At 48.7% G+C, this 17,331-nt stretch overlaps 1 protein-coding gene and 1 pseudogene across 1 annotated transcript; both read left to right on the top strand.

Moving 5' to 3' along the window:
• The first annotated feature begins 6,563 nt into the window (after positions 1 to 6,563).
• Positions 6,564 to 9,457, top strand: LOC127314781 ((R)-mandelonitrile beta-glucosyltransferase). The gene is made up of 2 exons (XM_051345304.2): positions 6,564 to 7,184; positions 8,197 to 9,457. Exons 1-2 carry the CDS (start codon positions 6,692 to 6,694, stop codon positions 9,144 to 9,146), a joined length of 1,443 nt encoding a protein of 480 aa, XP_051201264.1. The 5' UTR covers positions 6,564 to 6,691; the 3' UTR covers positions 9,147 to 9,457.
• Positions 9,458 to 14,173: 4,716 nt separating this feature from the next.
• Positions 14,174 to 16,769, top strand: LOC139833769 (uncharacterized; annotated as a pseudogene).
• The last annotated feature ends 562 nt before the right edge of the window (positions 16,770 to 17,331 follow it).

Genomic DNA, 17,331 nt, shown 5'->3' with positions numbered 1-17,331 from the left:
ACCTCTTGATGGTCTCGCTGTCAGCATTTCTTTTCAATATAAATTCGCCCTTTTCCCTGACGTGCTCGGAGTTTTTCTCCGCCAGCTGTTTCTCGGCCTGCTCCCTCTTTAGTTCCGCCTCCTTTAGTTTCGTTTCCAATTCTTGGTACGAGGAGCGCAGGTTCTCAAGTTCCGACGAGGCTGTAGCAAGGGAAGAGGATGCGCCTATCATAACATAAGTCAAAAACAAGTTCAAAGTCGGAATGTGAACTAATAACAAAAAAGACGGAAACCAACCTTGGGCGTCCGCCAGTTGTTTGTTCAGTTCCGCATTCGCATCTTTCAGAGTCCGGATATTTTCCGCCTGACTCAGAGTAACGCGGCGCTGAAGGGCAATGTTCTTGTGCAGCTCATAATGCAGCGCCTGCTGTTCCTGTAAAACATAGACAGGGCTGGGGTAAAAATTCGGCCTGTAACAGTGGTTTCTTTCAAAGCATTATTGCCGGAACCTTTCCGCCATAATGCTTGGGGGCTACTGATTTAATTTAAAAAACTTTCCTGGAAGTAATCTTTCTCTAAGCATCTAAGCGCTAACTATTATTTGAGTTTCCGCCTACATGCTTGGGGGCTACTGGGGAGTACCTTTTGCTTGCAGATGAGTTTGTCGAAGAACTGGCCGACATCCTTCTTAAAGTCCTGGATTTCCGATGTCGCGGCGTCAGGCTTCCCCCAGGCGTTGTTCAGCATGGCGTTGAGCAAGTCTTGTTCAAGCTCCCATTTCTCCGCCTCGGTTAACTTGTTGAAGAACTTGGTAGCATATGCCTTGGGGGTGGAAGTGATGTCAGCCGGATCTCCAAAGTTTTTCGGAAAAACGACGACATCACCAGCGTCGTTTCCGGCCTTCTCAGAAGAAGTGACTTCAGCCTCTCCTTGGCCTTGTTCTTCTGCGTCTTCTTGGGCAGGGCCTTTGGCCTTAGGATCTTCTCCGCGCACTTTCTCGCTGCTAACCGGAATTATTTCCGGTGGAGTGTTTGCGGCAGGAGGGGGAGATTGATTAGCCTGAGGGGGAGACGGCTGAGGAGTAGGGTGGGAAGTACTTGGCGGAGCTGGAGTAGTAGGACCAACTGCCGGAGACTTTTTCATGTATTTAGTGATAGGCTCTTGGCTGATGGTCCGCGTGGCGGTGGTACTCGGATTCCTGCAAACAAGTGAAAGGGATCAAATAAGAAATAATTTCGCCAAAATAGAGGTGCACCATATTCGGAAACTTACGGGGCGCCGGGGATGATGGGGCGCGAGCGTTTGCCAGCTGTTGAAAGCATCTTCAGGCGTGCACGTTCCGCTTTCCTCGAGTCTAGCGGAGGTGGCTTTACGGTCTTGGGCTTCTTGGCGGAGGCCTCGCCGCTAGCTCCGGCTTCTGAGCCGGAAGCTTTGGCGCGGGGACGCTTCGAAGGTCGAGGGGCCGCCTTGCGGGGTGCCTGTTCCTCTTCCTCCTCTTCGTCTTCCGGAACCTCCTCCGCCGTGTCGCCGCTGACAGGGACACGAAGAATGGTGCGGAAGTTTTCCTCCGCCAAAGTGTTGAGCTGGGAGGAATATGAATAAAAGTCAAAGTTAACATCCAAAAACTTGTGAAGTTTGAAGTAACGAAAAGAACAGAGCTTACCGGAGGACACTGGTCGTTTGTGTAGATATCCTTGATCAGTTCCGGGACTTGATGCCCCTAGGAATTTTCACCAACGTCTTGAACCTTCTCTTGAGGGAGTCGGCCGGAAGATCGTGGCGAGTGACTCGGAGGAGATCGTCCGCCCCGGTGTAAGCGCACATCAGGCGTGCGTTGTAGCGCAGGGGCTGGATCCTCCGGGTGAACCAGCTAAGGGTAAGCTGAGATCCGGTTAGCCCGTCATGGACTAGCCAGGAGATTCTCCGCGCTGCCTTCTCCAAGATAGGGGTTTGGGCGAGCGAGGGAACAAAGCTCCAGCTTGCGAGCTCTTCCGGAGGCTCGTTGATGAACTTGGGCAAGCCATCGTGGATGTCCGAAACTGAGGCGTTCTTTTCATAGAACCATCCGGCGTTCCAGTACCGGACGGATTCGTGCGAATCGTGAGGAGGATACATGCGGCTAGGTCGGAGCATGAACGTCATACTCCCACAGTTCACCATTGCTTTGTCTTTCGTTTCCTTCTTCACCCGGAAGAAGAACTGCCATAATCTGACATCTGGTCGGATCCCAAGGTGCCCTTCGCAAAGAGTTACGAAGTTGGAGAGGAGGAGGTATGAGTTTGGGCAGATGTTGTGGGGCTGGAGCCTGTATGTGTTGAGGATGGAGAGGAAAAACTCCGAACAAGGGAGTGATAGTCCGCGTTCCACCCAAGCCTTAGTCATGACAATTTCTCCGGCTTCGGGCTTGGGGACGTCGGAATCGCGTACGAAGCTCCAGTGAGTGGAGATCATACCCTCGTTCTGGAGCTCTCTAAGCTCCACATCAGTAGTTTCGCAGGGCCACCACTGACCCCGCTCTCCTTCACGGATCCGGGCCTTGGACGCCCTCTTGTTTTCCGCCTCCTGTACTTTGGCTGCCATCCTAGCTTGTCCCTCGAGTTCTTCTTGAAGCTCTTTGAGGGAGGGGATCCGGCCTGGAGCGGTGCTGGAAGATGCGGAAAACGGTTGAGCTAACCTGATGTCGGAAACATATGGTGGCAGGTATGCTATGGGATCCGGACATATTGGTTCTAATGGATTGGGATCCGGGCTACTCGGAGAGCTACCAGTACAGTGCGATGAATCAAGTGGCATGCTTCCGGCTGCACCCATACAAATTATTTGAGTATCCGGATCTACACTAAGTCTATCTTCTACGAGGCCGGCGCACGTACCGTTAATGGCGCGGTGGCTCGACGGAGTTCCGGTGAAGTCGAGGTCGCCGGACTTGCAGGAAATCACCTCGTGTGACCACGAATCGGCGGCGGGAAGGATTTCCCGTTCAACCGAAGGGATCTTGGCGCGAGGAGAGGCTTGGACTGGCGGCGCGCGGAGCTCACTGTGGCAAGGTTCGCCGGAGATGAGATCCGTCGGGCGGCGCGGCGCGAGGAAGAAGACGATGAGGGTGAGAAGGTGAAAGAATGAGAAGTTACCGCGGGCGAGGGTTATATATAGACCCCGCGCGGAGATTCGTGTTTCGGATCTAACGGCGGAAACTGAACGGTCACGCCGTTGGATGATCGACACGTGTCTTAGGTCAAATAACGGTAAAACGACGTGGAGGTAACTTAACCATGTACTCCCGAGATTTCCGGCTAAAGATTTGCATCTGCGAAAATTTAGCGCGGGAAAAAAGGAAGTTGTGCGCGGGAAAAGCGGAGTCTCCGTTGCGATACCTAATCTGAAGACGAAGGATTTCCGAGTGAACGAACCCGGAATCAAGTAAAAGTTTTGAAGCTCTTCAAGATTCTCTTCGGATCCGAGCTGAATGAAGTCGGAGGAATGATGAATCTCGGAGAACTTCGGGGGCTACTGTTGTGGGTATACTTTATGGGTATATCAACGGCATGGTCTAGATCCGGCAAGCCCGGGTGGCCCATAGTTGGTGGTGAGGCATGTGGCCCATCGGGCGGCCCAGTTGCTGTAGATCATGAAGGATGAAGTCCAGCCCAGGAACAGGAAGCTGGATCTCAACCGACCTACGAAGGAGGCCGGATCCGTGGAGGCCCATAAAGTATCCGGATCCAGCACGACCTAGAAGGAAGGCGGATCCTTGACGTACACGGCAAGATATTGTACCGTAGTTAGGTAACTTGTATTCCGGCTAGGACTCTCCATGTAAACCCTAGATCCGTGCGCCTATATAAGCCGGATCCTGGGAGCCCTAGAGGCACAAGCACAACTCATTGTAACAACGCGAAAGCGCCCAGATAATTCCAGACAAGCAGCAGTAGGCCTTGTCATCGTGCAGGTGTTCCGAAGCTGGGTAACTCGCGTACCACCGTCCCGAGAGCACTCCGCCCTATGGCCCCTACTTCTTCTCCCCCTCGTGAGGATCCCTCCTCCGAGGTACCGTCGATTAGGCAACGACACATCTACTTCAATACAATGATCTCATGAGCTGCCTTACATGATTGAGATTCATCTGATGTAATCGGTGTTGTGTTTGTTGGGATCCGATGGATTGTTACATTTTGATTAGTCTATCTATAAAGTTTGTGAAGTTATTGTTGCTGCAATCTTGTTGTGTTTAATGCTTGTCACTAGGGCCCGAGTGGCATGATCTTAGATTTAAGCTCTATACTTATTGCTTAGATTGTATCTACAAGTTGTATGCACATGTCTATGTCCGGAACCAAAGGCCCCAAAGTGATAGAAATTGGGACAACTGGAGGGGAAGGCTTAGATATGAGGATCACATGTTTTCACGGAGTGTTAATGCTTTGCTCCGGTGCTCTATTAAAAGGAGTGCCTTAATTTCCAGTAGATTCCCTAGAGGCCCGGCTGCCACCGGCTGGTAGGACAAAAGATGTTGTACAAGTTTCTCATTGCGAGCACGTATGACTATATATGGGAAACATGCCTACATGATTAATGATCTTGATGTTCTGTCTTAATGCTATTTCAATCTTATCAATTGCCCAACTGTAATTTGTTCACCCAACACTTGTTATTGGAGAGTTACCACTAGTGTAGATAGCTGGGAACCCCAGTCCATCTTTCATCATCGTATACTCGTTCTACATGACATTGGAAGTAGTATCAACTATTTTCCGGTGCCATTGCTCTCATATTACTGCTACTGCTGCTGTGTTACTGTTACTACTGCTCACATATTACTGTTGCTTTCACATCACCCCTGTTACTAGTGCTTTTCCAGGTGCAGCTGAATTGACAACTCAGTTGTTAAGGCTTATAAGTATTCTTTACCTCCCCCTGTGTCGAATCAATAAATTTGGGTTTTACTTCCCTCGAAGACTGTTGCGATCCCCTATACTTGTGGGTTATCACAATACATGAAGGGGAAGTCTTTGTCCTCGTATTGGTGCTTGTAGATGTCGAGGGTTTGGAGCATCTAAGAATACATGATACACGCCGCCTTGATCATGTTCGAACGGTGGGAGAGGGCGCCCTCATTCCGGTTCATGTTGATGGTGGCATAGTCACCATAGTTCTTCTTCTCGTTGAAGGAATCGAGGATGCGCTTGTAGTACTTGCCTCCGGTTTGGTTGGCGTCGGTGATGGTGCAAAAGCTCACTTGCTTCCACGCCTCGATGAGACATTCATCCTCCAAAGACCTCCACCTCGGACCACGAGTGCCGCCGGAACGCTCGCGTGTCATCGTCGTGGTCACGCCGGTGTCGGCGTCGATCAGCTCCTCCTGGACCTCCTCCTCACCTTTGTCGTCCTCCTCGACCTCTTCTTCATACTCGTCGGTTCATAGGCATGGCCGCGTATGAAGCCGTTGAGGATCTCCTCCCCGGCGGCAATCTACGCATCAAGTTACCTACTTTCAGTCGCCGCCGGTGTCTACGATGCATGTAACACGTAAAAAGTAAGGGAACGTACCTCGTCCTCGCCCATGGACACGCCGGACGCGCTGCTGAACACCTGGTGGGTGTGCCTGCCGTCTCGGGGAAGAGGTGGCGGGAAAGGCAGGTGTCGTCTGTCACGTGGCCCTCGGTGCGGCGCAGGTCAGACGACGAGTTCAGGTCCGGGAAGCGAAAGACGCCGCTGCCTCTCACCACTGAATCCGTCGAAAACGACATGTTGTGGTCGACGGTAATGTCGCTTTCCCCGTACTCGGGGGAGTAGCGGGCGCGGCCGTCCATCTCCAACAGCTGCATCTGCGAGATCGACGGCCCGTCCGTGTTGTACCCCGCGTAGTAACACGGCGACGATGGTGAGCTCAATGCTGAGGCCGCCGCCCAAGCTGAGGCACGCTTCCGCAGTGGCCGCCGCTTTCGTTGTGTCGATAGCGGCGATGCGGCGCCTTCTGCGGTCGGCCGTTATGAAGGAGCGGCGTTCCATCTCCTTGTCCCACTCCTCCTGCGACATGGTCACCGGCTTCTCCTTCGGCGCGACGGTGCACGGCTTCGGCGGCGCCTTTGTTGGCGGCTTCGCTGCCTTCGCCGAAGCTTTTCTCTTCGATGACATGGCGCGGCGGCGGGGTTTTTCGGATTGGAGGCTGGATGGGAGATGGAGCGGCGGGCGGGAGAAATGAGCGGCGGAGGGGACGGAGTTTTGGGGGAGAAGATGTATGTTTTGGGATGTGTGGCTGACAGGCGGCTCACACGCCCAAAATTTTCAGTCTCGCGAGGCGCCGACGCGTCTGATTCGCTCCTTTGACCAAGAAGCCGGCACGGGATTACCGGCACTTCTATTGAGCTCGGAAAAGTACCGGCGCTATTTGGAGTGCCGATGTGAGCACATTTTCGCTCACCCCCAAATAGTTATGGGCACCGCTATCGGAGACGTCGGCGGATAAGGTTTATTTTAAACTTTTCCTTGAACTTAGCAGTCGGGTACTCAGACTGTGCACCGTATCTGTCACACTGTGCACCGCACTAATACGTATCTGCCACACCGTGCATGCATTGATGCAAGGCGTGCCAGCTTTCGGCGCGGATGGGGACGCCTTAACTGCCTCTGCGGCTCTCCCTGCTGCCGAACGTGGAGAGCGCAGAGCAGCTCCTGCGAAATCGTGTACCGTTTCGCTCCTGCTCGGCTGAAAATGGCGAGGCCGCACGCGGTGGTGGTGCCGCACCCGAGCTCCGGCAACATCAACCCGGCGTTGCAGCTGGCCAAGCTTCTGCACAGCCACGGCTTGTACATCACCTTCGTCAACACCGAGGACAAACACCGGCGTGTGCAGGTGACGGAGGGCGCAGCTGCCTTGCTCGGCCGCGACGGGTTCCGGTTCGAGGTCATCCCGGACGGTCTAGTCGAGGCTGACCGGGGCAAGAGGAAGTACGACCTCGCCCTGTCCATGGCCACCACCATCCATTGCGCGGAGCCGCTGAGGGAGCTCGTCCTGCGGCTCAACGCCACGCCGGGCGTCCCACCCGTGACATGCCTGCTACCAACCGCGCTGATGAGCTTCGCACTGGACGTGGCGCGGGAGCTGGGCATCCCGACCATGGTGCTGTGGACATGCAGCGCTGCCGCGCTGGCAGCCCAGATGAGGCTCCGGGAGCTCCAAGGAAGAGGTTACCTCCCACTCAAAGGTAACAATTTTAACACACGCATAATATTGGGTTACCTCCGTTTCGCTCCCTATGGATGTGTTTGTTTCAAGAAGGAAAATGCTTGGAACCCCCGGGGGATATTCGTCTAGCTCTAGCATCCTCCTGCTCGTCCGCGCGACACGCGTCCCACGCGTTGGAGGCAGCCATAGGAGAGGCCCACCCGATAGCAACCTTATCTCCTTTCTCCTCCACTTAATCGCTGTGCCCCGTCGTTACCTTCTCCTCTGTTCCTCATCGCCATCACTGGGCAATTTCAATATGAGTCATTTGGTATTGGTTTAATGTTAAACGCATTCACTATTTAAATCATGTCAAAAACACCATAAGCACTTATTAAAATTTGAATATCTGTAAGTTTTGCAAAAGTGTAAACCAATAGTACCAAAGTGTTCTACTCCTTTTTTTGAATCCAACGGTATATTATTTGCTAAATTTGGGACTGTCGATATTTTTATATTGATTTTACAATATTACAATAATTTCTGACAGATTTTTGGCTACGGGCCGGCCGCACGCGCATTTCACGTGACCACTGATGGCGTCACGTCACCAACTTAACGGCCATCCTGACGGAAAGACTAACGAGACACAATTCTGCAACTTTGTGATTAATAGTTATCATTTTCTCAGTTTATGACTAATACGCTCATCCATGGCAACTTCGTGACCCCCGAAGCGTTTTACTCTAGTGGTTATGCTTCCTCTAACGTATTAGGTATACCAAATCCGCGTGCTTTTGTAGTATAAGCGTCGTGGTTGTAGTTTACGTTTAATTTTAAATAAAAACACGACGTTTATTATGGATGGGAGGGAGCATTAGACTAAGGAAGGAGCTGATATATGTATCGGAGTATTTTTCTTACAGAAAAATCACACCTTGAATTCAGTGTAGCATTCCTACGTGCATTTTTCTCAGTTGGTCCTCATTTTGGGCTCGTGGTCTGGGTATCACTCAGACTCGATTCACTCGCTTGTACTATTGCGTTTGCAGACGAGAGCTGCCTGACGAACGGCCACCTTGAGAGGACGGTCATCGACTGGATTCCCGGCTTGCCGCCGATCAGCCTCGGTGACATCTCCAGTGTCGTCCGCACCACTGATCCTGACGACTTTGGACTCCGATTCAGCGCCGTGGAGGCCGAAGGCTGCACCAAGGCCGGAGCCCTCATCCTCAACACCTTCGACGACCTCGAGGCCGACGTCCTCGACGCACTCCGCGCCGAGTACCCGCGCATGTACACTATCGGCCCGCTTGGAAACCAATTCGGGGACGACAATTCTGCCGCAGAGGACAACTCCAGTTCCTCCAACAGCGGCTTGAGCCTCTGGGAACAGGACACCAAGTGCCTCGCTTGGCTGGACACGCAAGAGAAGAGCACCGTCGTTTACGCCAACTTCGGCAGCCTCACTGTCGTCACAGCTGAGCAGCTCGCCGAGTTCGCGTGGGGCCTCGCGGCCACTGGCCACCCGTTCCTCTGGTCCATCAGAGACAACCTTGTCTCAGACGCCAGCGACGGCCTGGCTGTGCTGCCGCCGGAGTTCGTCGCATCAACGGCAGGGCGGTGCTGTCTGACCACGTGGTGCCCGCAGGAGCAGGTGCTGCGGCACCCGGCCGTGGGATGCTTCCTGACGCACAGCGGGTGGAACTCCACCTGCGAGAGCATGGCGGCTGGAGTGCCCATGGTGTGCTGGCCCGGGTTCGCCGACCAGTACACAAACTGCAAGTACGCCTGCGAGGTGTGGGGCGTGGGCCTCCGGCTTGACGACGAGGTAAGGCGTGAGCAGGTCGCCGGCCATGTCAGGCAGGCTATGGAGTCCAAGGAGATGCGGAGGAATGCGGCAGGGTGGAAGGCCAAGGCTAAGGATGGCGCAGCTCCCGGTGGGTCTTCGTATGAGAACTTGCAGAGCATGGTGACGGCGCTCCGCTCTCTCAGCTCTTAAAGCGTTACGAGTTCAGTAATTGATCACGCAACCTGAAACAAGCACTAGTATATGTTTCTATTTCCATTTAAAATTGCTACTCCCCTTGATTTATATTACTTAACACTAATATAGATGTATCTAGATATATTTTAATTCTAGGTACATCTATACTAGTGGCAAGTAATATTAATCGGAGAAAGTAGCCATACCTACAAATAAAGTGCATGTAAGCCTCCACTGTAACATAAAGAAAGAGCATATTCGACACTCTGTTGTATTTTGATTATCTTCACAATATGTACTACTTTCATGTTTGGTCGCATGGATTACACCTGATGTATACAAAGTGGACATGCGCGTGCTTCGCCACGGCGTCTACACTACGTTTTGACACTTTTGTGGCATGCACCACGGGTGTCGTGGTATCGTCATGGCATATGCCATAGGGTGGCTAAAGAGAGTGGCTCCTGCTATGATCTTACGGCGGTATCAGGATGCGGGTATGGGCACGAGCGACACGGCGACGTACCCAGGTTCGAGGCCCTCCTGTGGAGGTAACACCTCTACTCCTGCTATGAGTGTATATGCTATATCACAGTACAATGGTGCTCCTTTAGCTGTATACGGCTGCTCATGGGAGGCTAAGGTAGACGAAGGTCTCTCTCAGAGGACAGCGCTAAGACTAGAATGAATGAAAGGATCGATCGTCCCTTCGCACGAGAGGGGTAGCACAACTTATATAGACGTTGACAAATATACAAAGAAGTCCCTATGACCTAATGGCCGGCTGGCCGGCTTCGGCTTCTGCTCCTTCCCGAGGTGTTGACGTCAGGAGCCGTTGAGGCGTTGAGGCACGTCCCATCCGCATGCCGGAGTCAGCGGTATGGAGAGGAAGTGTCCCTGTCGCCATCGATAGCCTGTAGCCATACGGCGCGGCGTGAGCCATGATGGCCTGTCGAGCGAGAGGCACTGTTGATCTACAGTGCCCCGCACTTTACGGTGGGTGAGATCATCGTGAACTTTAGTAGCCGGATCACCTTTCCAGTTCCTTCTCCCGCAAGGCTCACCAGCTTCGAGCCGGTCAGGGGAGAGATCAACCAAGACGGATATGACAAGTTGAAGCCGGCCCAGCCATAGCGCAGACGGCCATGGCCAGACTGACGTGGACTTTGAACCAGCCGGCTCCCAAAGCAGCCGGCCACGGCTCCAGCCGGCTGCTCCTCAGCCGGCCTTTGCCGCGGGCCAACCGGCCTACAACGGGGTGTGTTTTCTGATGTGTGTATTCAGGCATAAGACATTTTTTCTCTAATTTTCATTTCAGTGTCGTCTGTAAATAAAATAGATGTGGCGCGCTGGATATCCGATAGGCATCAATGGAACGTAATACACAATTCGATCGTTTAGTGTGTTAGTGTATATCTATCTACACAACAAATATATCAATAGCTAGCAATGCCAAATTTTACTACTCTGATCATGACATTTCCACAGCAAGATCATTTTCCTTTCAGCACTAAAAGCGATTCCATATTATAGATAAAAGGTTTCATACTCAATAAGCATGCACTTTTTTGTATTAGTATTTGTTGGTTATATATTGTTGATTCATACATGCTTTCCAAATTAAACATCTGTAGGGAACAAATTTCAATTTGCTCTGGTGGTCCCTTTACTTTTTATACTCAATAAGCATGCACTTTTTGTATTAATATTTGTCGGTTATATATTGTTGATTCATACATGCTTTCCAAATAACTAAACATCAGTAGGGAACAAATTTCAATTTGCTCTGGTGGTCCCTTTACTTTTCTAGAAACTTCACCGGTTATCCTGCAATCACAGATGGTAAATAGGATTACGAGAACTTCTAAGAATTACTACCCAAAATTCAAAGAGCAACATAAATTGAGAAATATATGACACTACTTGTGGTATGATAGCTTTGCATCCCTACTACAGATGGTTTTAGGCCTAAAAGACCTTTCTAAGAATCACTACCAAAACTGAAAGAGCAAGATAAATTGAGCAAAAGTAAACCTTGAAACCATATGGTATGATAACTTCGCATCACAACCCAGAAATGACCCTCCATTTCCCATCCTATGACCAAATGAACAACCATGCCTGAAAATCAGAAAGCAAGATGCAGAAGAACATTTCAGATTAGGTGTGTTCACTTCAGCATCCACCGGTTCGCAAGCTCTCAATCAAGAGAATTGGTATGTCCAATAACATATAAATAGAAAATATAGTTAGGTATAAGTACTGCATGAGAAAATCATCTAAAACCGAACGACGGGAGCGAAGGTTGGCGATGAAAGGAATATAGAGTCATTTGTGCAAAACACACACCTGTAAATACTTCATATGAGACAACTATATATGCAAAGGAATAGATTAACTCACAGGTCATGCAACAATTTATCTTTGCATAACAATATAACTTCATTTATAGTAATCCAAATTGGATCATGGGTCCTTGATTTAGTGGGGCGATGGTAGATATGCGACTTAGGGTAAAAGAAATCTCCACTAATCAAAAGATATTTCCCCTTACCGCTTTCATCCCATATGTGATGGCTGAAAACAAATCATGCCAGGAGGTATCGAGCTACAGATGAGTATCTCGACATATTATTGAAGGGGATAAAAATAGAGCAACCAAGGACTACCATGCTTTCGTCTCATAAAAGGATGGCTCCAATCTAAGGAACCCTCTTGTTGAGATGGAACATGGAATCATCACAATGGGGAATACCAAAGGAAGTTAACTGAAGGAGATATTTTCTTGTTGTCATAGTGTCATCATCACCTTGCTACCTATCAGGGCAATTGGGTTGATGAAAAAGAAGAGATACTTGTGATATCTTTTTACTTAGGAAAATGAAATCGTGAGCACCAAATACAATGATAGAATTATTGACACCTATATGCATGTCCGCGGAAAGAAAACTGGATGTAATAAAGTTGAACAAACGAAAGTCTAGGTAGAAAAATCAGAAATAGGCTAACTTTGAAGAATTGTTATATCAGTAAAAATACTCGTAACTAATATGCAATAGGAGGTGTGGGTCAATGCTCAATAGCACCACGAAAATAATAATGGAATTAAATGCCTTACTGCACATAAAATGAAGAAGGGGAGTATTTATCTACTCTCTGATCCATAATAAGTGCCTAGGATTTAGCACAAAATTATATTAACTTTGTACTAAACCCCCGACATTTATTAACGATTGGAGGCAGTAGAAATAACCACACTGATTATAACTATCAAATCAAACTTCCAAAAAAAATATTCAAAATAAAAAGATATGAGTAGCCAGAATTATATGTTTATCCAAATTCCTGTTAAGATTGGTGAAATTCTCTACACCCAACCTTCTCTAAATATGTTAAATGTATGTACCCCTGTTGTTAATAACTCATGTAAGTCATAACAAAGTACTGAGATTCTTGGTATGCAGCGGTATTTGATGTAATATGCATATTCTATTGTGGATTTCTATGTCGATATCTCCAACTGATTAGTGTTGTTTACTCCCTCCGTTCTGAAATAGTCTACATTTTAGCTCCAAAATTTATTCTGAAATACTCTACATTCTAGCTTTTACATCAACAACAACACTAAAAACAAGGTGATTTTACTCTTTTTATTGAATGTTGTTATTTTCAATGTAGCTTGGATTGGTCGTTCAAATATCTAAGTAGTACTAATAAATGCACTACTAATTTATCTCATTTTTTCTAGAATGTAAACTAAATCAGAACGGAGGGAGTAATATTTTTCAAGATAGAAGAGATAGTATTACCAGAAATTGAGAAGATATGTGTACTGCCCATGGTGTATCTATTGGCTCAGAAGCATTGTGTGACCTGAATAATCATTACCAAAGGGTATCTCTATCACAAATATATATTCTCAATGTTGCTCTCAGCGTAAGTTGTTTAAAAATTCCTTTTCAAGAGGAGGAGATAGAACATGAAATTTCTGATCCCTAACAGATGGAAATAACCTGTTAGCTATTCCACTGATCTATACAATTAATCAAATGTTACTACTATCCTCAATGAGGCGAACTAAACTGAAGTTTCATACACTAGCAAGTTTGGTACAAAGGTAGCACGCCATGGAGTTGACTCGTACGATGATACAATCACATCAATGCAATGTGAGTTGACACCCTGGACAGAAACTGAAAATGGCTGCTTCCAAAGGAGCGGAAGGCCGCCACTACGACCCTCTGACAGCATAATACCCCGAGTAGACGAGAGACCACATGAAGTTCTTTGCCTTGTTATCCCACATCTTTGTCCCCGACAAGAAGAGGAGGCAGGTCTGAATTTATTCACCAAATAGCGGAGTTCTCCCACTGTCACGTCAGACTGTGATGCAGCCTCTGCCTGATCTGACGATCCTAAAGTTGAGGTCCTTTGTTTCTTGTTTGAGTTAGAGCTGAGTTCATCTCCCTCAGCCGCAGGTACGCTGCCCCAACTATCCAACACAACCACACCAAGAGTGTTAATAGCTTCCACCGACTCAAGAACTGGTTTTGGTTTTTGGCCGCCTTGCGCTTGTTCCCTGCCGCAGTTTTGGTGTTTGTTTTTGTTGAACACTGGACATGTTTCTGGCCCAAGTGGCCCAAGCCCATGTGTGTGCTGGCCTATAAAAGGAGGGAGCTGGAGGAGAGCTAACCCTAAGAGAGAAGAAACCACACCAGCCGCCAGGGACCAAGAAAGATGAGGTGAGTTGCTGCTCCAACATGGTATCAGAGCAAGGCAACAGTGGGGCCTGAAGGGAAGCCGGTTCAGGCAGGGAGTGGTTCTGTGTGGCGGAGAGGAGACTAGGTGGTGCTGCTTGCAAGGGGAAGGAGAAGGACAAGCTGGACTGTGGTTCTTACTGCTGCGTGCAGCTGCTCGTCCAGGAGTGAAGCAGGGGTGGTGGTTTCTCAAGGTGTGTGTGCCTGCTGCTGGTGAAAGGAGGTTGCTGGTAAGCATGCCCCGAAGCTGTTTGTTATTTTTGCTAGGTGAAGGTGAGACTGCAGATGGGTGGGTCCAAAGGCCTTGCAGAGGCTCCCGAGCAGCTCACGCTATTTCTCTCAAAAGGGGGTGGCTCTGAGGCCATTGTTCCCCGACAAGAAGTGGTTCAGAAGATTGACCTATCACCCACAGACATCAAGCTAGAGGGGGTTACCAACTATCTGAGTTGGTCTCGGAGGGCAATGTTGGCTGTGGATCAGAAAGATCTTGATGGGTACTTATTGGGGACTGTCAAAGAACCAGAAGACAAGACTAGTGCTGAGGGAAAGAAGTGGAAAACCGTCAACTCTCTGCTTATTGGGTGGCTGTTGAACTCGGTGGTGCCCTCCATTGGGCGTTCCGTGGAGGGGGGTGTCCATAGCTGCTCAAATATGGAAGACCTTGTCCATCCAGTACTCTGGTAAGGGCAATGTCATGCTCATTGCTCAGATTGATGGAAGATTCGCCATCTCCGCCATGAGGACATGACAGTGATGGCATATGTGGCAGAGCTGCAAGCCTTATGGGTTGATCAAGATAACTGTGACCCACTCGAACTCTATGATGCAACCTCCATCGAGTCAGGGCACAAGTGGATAGCACGCAGGCGTGTGCTCCAGTTTTTGGAGGAGCTAAGTAAGTGCTTCAATGGCAGAAAGGCATCTCTGCTGCACCACACCTCCTTGCCCACTCTTGACGAGGCCATTGCAGAAATGGCTCAAGAGGAGGTGCGGCTCTCTCTGGAACCAGCAGATGAGAAAGTTGTGTCAGCTCCAACATTTGCTGTGACCGAGCGTAGAGCGTGGAAAGAGACTAGGGACTATTTCACTTGTGGGGAGACTGTTCACCTGAAGTGGTACTGCCCAACTCGTGGTAGATGCAGGGGATATAACAGAGGGGGAAGTAGCAGGATGGCAGGAGGTAGAGGTGGATACTCAGGACGTCAAACTGCTAGAGGTAGAGGAGGACACACCAGAAACTCCGGTGGTCAGAGTGCACACATGGCGACTGAAGTGGACAATGGGACGTCAAAGGATGCAGAAGTGGATGGTGCTGCCTATGGAAACTTTACTAACTTGGTCTCCACGGATGAAGGTAATTCTGAAAAGGCATCCATTGCTACTAATCAGAATGATACAAAATGGATTCTAGACTCTGGCGCATCTAAGCATGTTGCGGGTAAATTCGGTGTGTTTGAGTCTTACATTAAGCATCCTCCTACTCACAAAGACACCATTCAAACTGCTAATGGTACAAAACACCCTGTTGTTGGAGAAGGCACAGTAAAGTGCACTTCAAACATCTCTTTGTCATCTATTTTACACGTCCTAGTGTTTTCTGTTTATTTGCTCTCTCTGAGTACTCTCATTGATGACATAGACTGTAGTGTGACTCTTAACAAGTGTGGTGTCGTGATTCAGGAGCGGTAAACGAGGCAGATGGTTGGGACTGGCACCAGACATAAGGGGCTCTGGTATGTGGAAAAGGGGGTGCAGCCAGAGTTGGTGTATGCTGCAACCATGGAGGACAAGGAAAAACAGGCTATGATTCATCACTGTAGGATGGGGCATGTGTCTTTCGATAAGATGAGTAGAATATTTCTTGATATTATGTGTGAAATAAGCAAGGGCAAGTTAACATGTGATGCTTGCGAATATGCTAAACATACAAGAGCCTCATATGTGAGTAAGGGGCTTAGGAGCATATCTCCTTTTATGCTTATTTATTCAGATGTATGGACTTCCCCAGTGGTGTCAGTGAATGGAATGAAGTACTTTGTTACCTTTATTGACTGCTATTCTCGTGTGACTTTGGTTTATTTGATGTGCCACAAGGATGAGGTGTTTCATTGTTTTCATAACTTCCATGCATATGTAAATAATCAGTTTCAAGTACAGGTGTAGATGCTCAGGACTGACAATAGCACGGAGTATTTGAACACCACCTTTGGGGCCTTCTTGTCTGAACAAGGTATTCTTCATCAAACGACTTGCCCAGATACACCTCCCTAAAACGGTGTGGTAGAGCGGAAAAATAGACACATTTTGGAAGTAGCTCGCTCGATGATGTACACAATGAATGTGCCCAAGTTCCTATGGAGTGAAGCAGTCATGACAGCCACTTTTTTTATTAACAGGACACCCTCCAGGATACTCGGTATGAAATCCCCATGCGAGTTGTTGTTTGGGAAAAATAAGTTTGTTGTCCCTCCGAAATTATTTGGCAGTACATGCTTTGTTCAGGATCATAGACCATCGATTGGGAAGTTAGACCCACGAGCAGTAAAATGTGTTTTTGTTGGTTATTCCTCTAGTCAGCAGGGATATAAATGTTGGTGTCCCTCTGTGAAACGCATGTTTGTAAGTATGGATGTCACCCTTTAGGGAATCCGAGCCATTTTATGGTGAGCAAACTGATATGAGCTTGCTGTTTGCAGAACTTGACCAATTTCACTCTCTGCAAGATGGTCATGAGGGGGAGAATGCAGTGTCTCACACTAAGGGCGATTCTATGGGTACTAAACCTGATGGTGATGTGCAGGTTCAGGTCCAACCAGTAGTGGGTACGATTCCGCTTGATTCTTCCCAGGTTCTTGTTCCTGTTCAGGATCGGTGGCCGTAGAATCTCCAAGTGTACACTTGACGACAACCACATGTGCAGGGGGAGCAGGAAGGTACTGATGTGAGCTCATCTGACACAGTGGGACAACAGCCACATGTGCAGGGGGCAACAAGGCAGTGCTAGTAGCTCATCTGACACGGTAGATCTGCCAATTGCATTGCGAAAGGAGACACGTGAATCAGCCAGAAAGGGTGAAGTGGCAAGGAAGGCTCTTTGCGAAATGCATGCTCTACAAACTGTTTCTGATGAACATGACATTAGCAAATTTGTTTCTTACGAGGCTCTGTCTCGAGCTTTTGTGGCATCTCTACAAACCATGTTGTAAGGGTATATTGCCCCTATGTGTGGTTTTGGTAATTAATGACAACCCCTATGGACTAATGATTTCATTAAGTTTATATGAAGGAATATTCCATAGGTACTACTTGTACTCCATATGTTGGATTCAAGTATGGATGCCATGAAGATAAAGATATACCTTGTGTATTGGCATCAAGATCATCGGTTTGAAGATATATATGTGATATGATCAAGAAGATGAAATGAAGATGGAGTTCTTATG

This window comes from Lolium perenne, chromosome 7 (assembly GCF_019359855.2).
Source record: "Lolium perenne isolate Kyuss_39 chromosome 7, Kyuss_2.0, whole genome shotgun sequence".
In the NCBI taxonomy this organism is placed as follows: Eukaryota; Viridiplantae; Streptophyta; class Magnoliopsida; order Poales; family Poaceae; genus Lolium; species Lolium perenne.
The sequence above is the reverse complement of the archived record's forward strand: the minus strand, read 5'-3'. Positions and strand labels throughout refer to the sequence as shown.

Coding starts and splice junctions, on each gene's coding strand:
- LOC127314781 (XM_051345304.2), top strand. CDS start 6,692: ATGGCGAGGCCGCACGCGGTGGTGGTGCCGCACCCGAGCTCCGGCAAC. Junction 7,185..8,196: donor AGGTTACCTCCCACTCAAAG/GTAACAATTTTA, acceptor TTGCGTTTGCAG/ACGAGAGCTGCCTGACGAAC.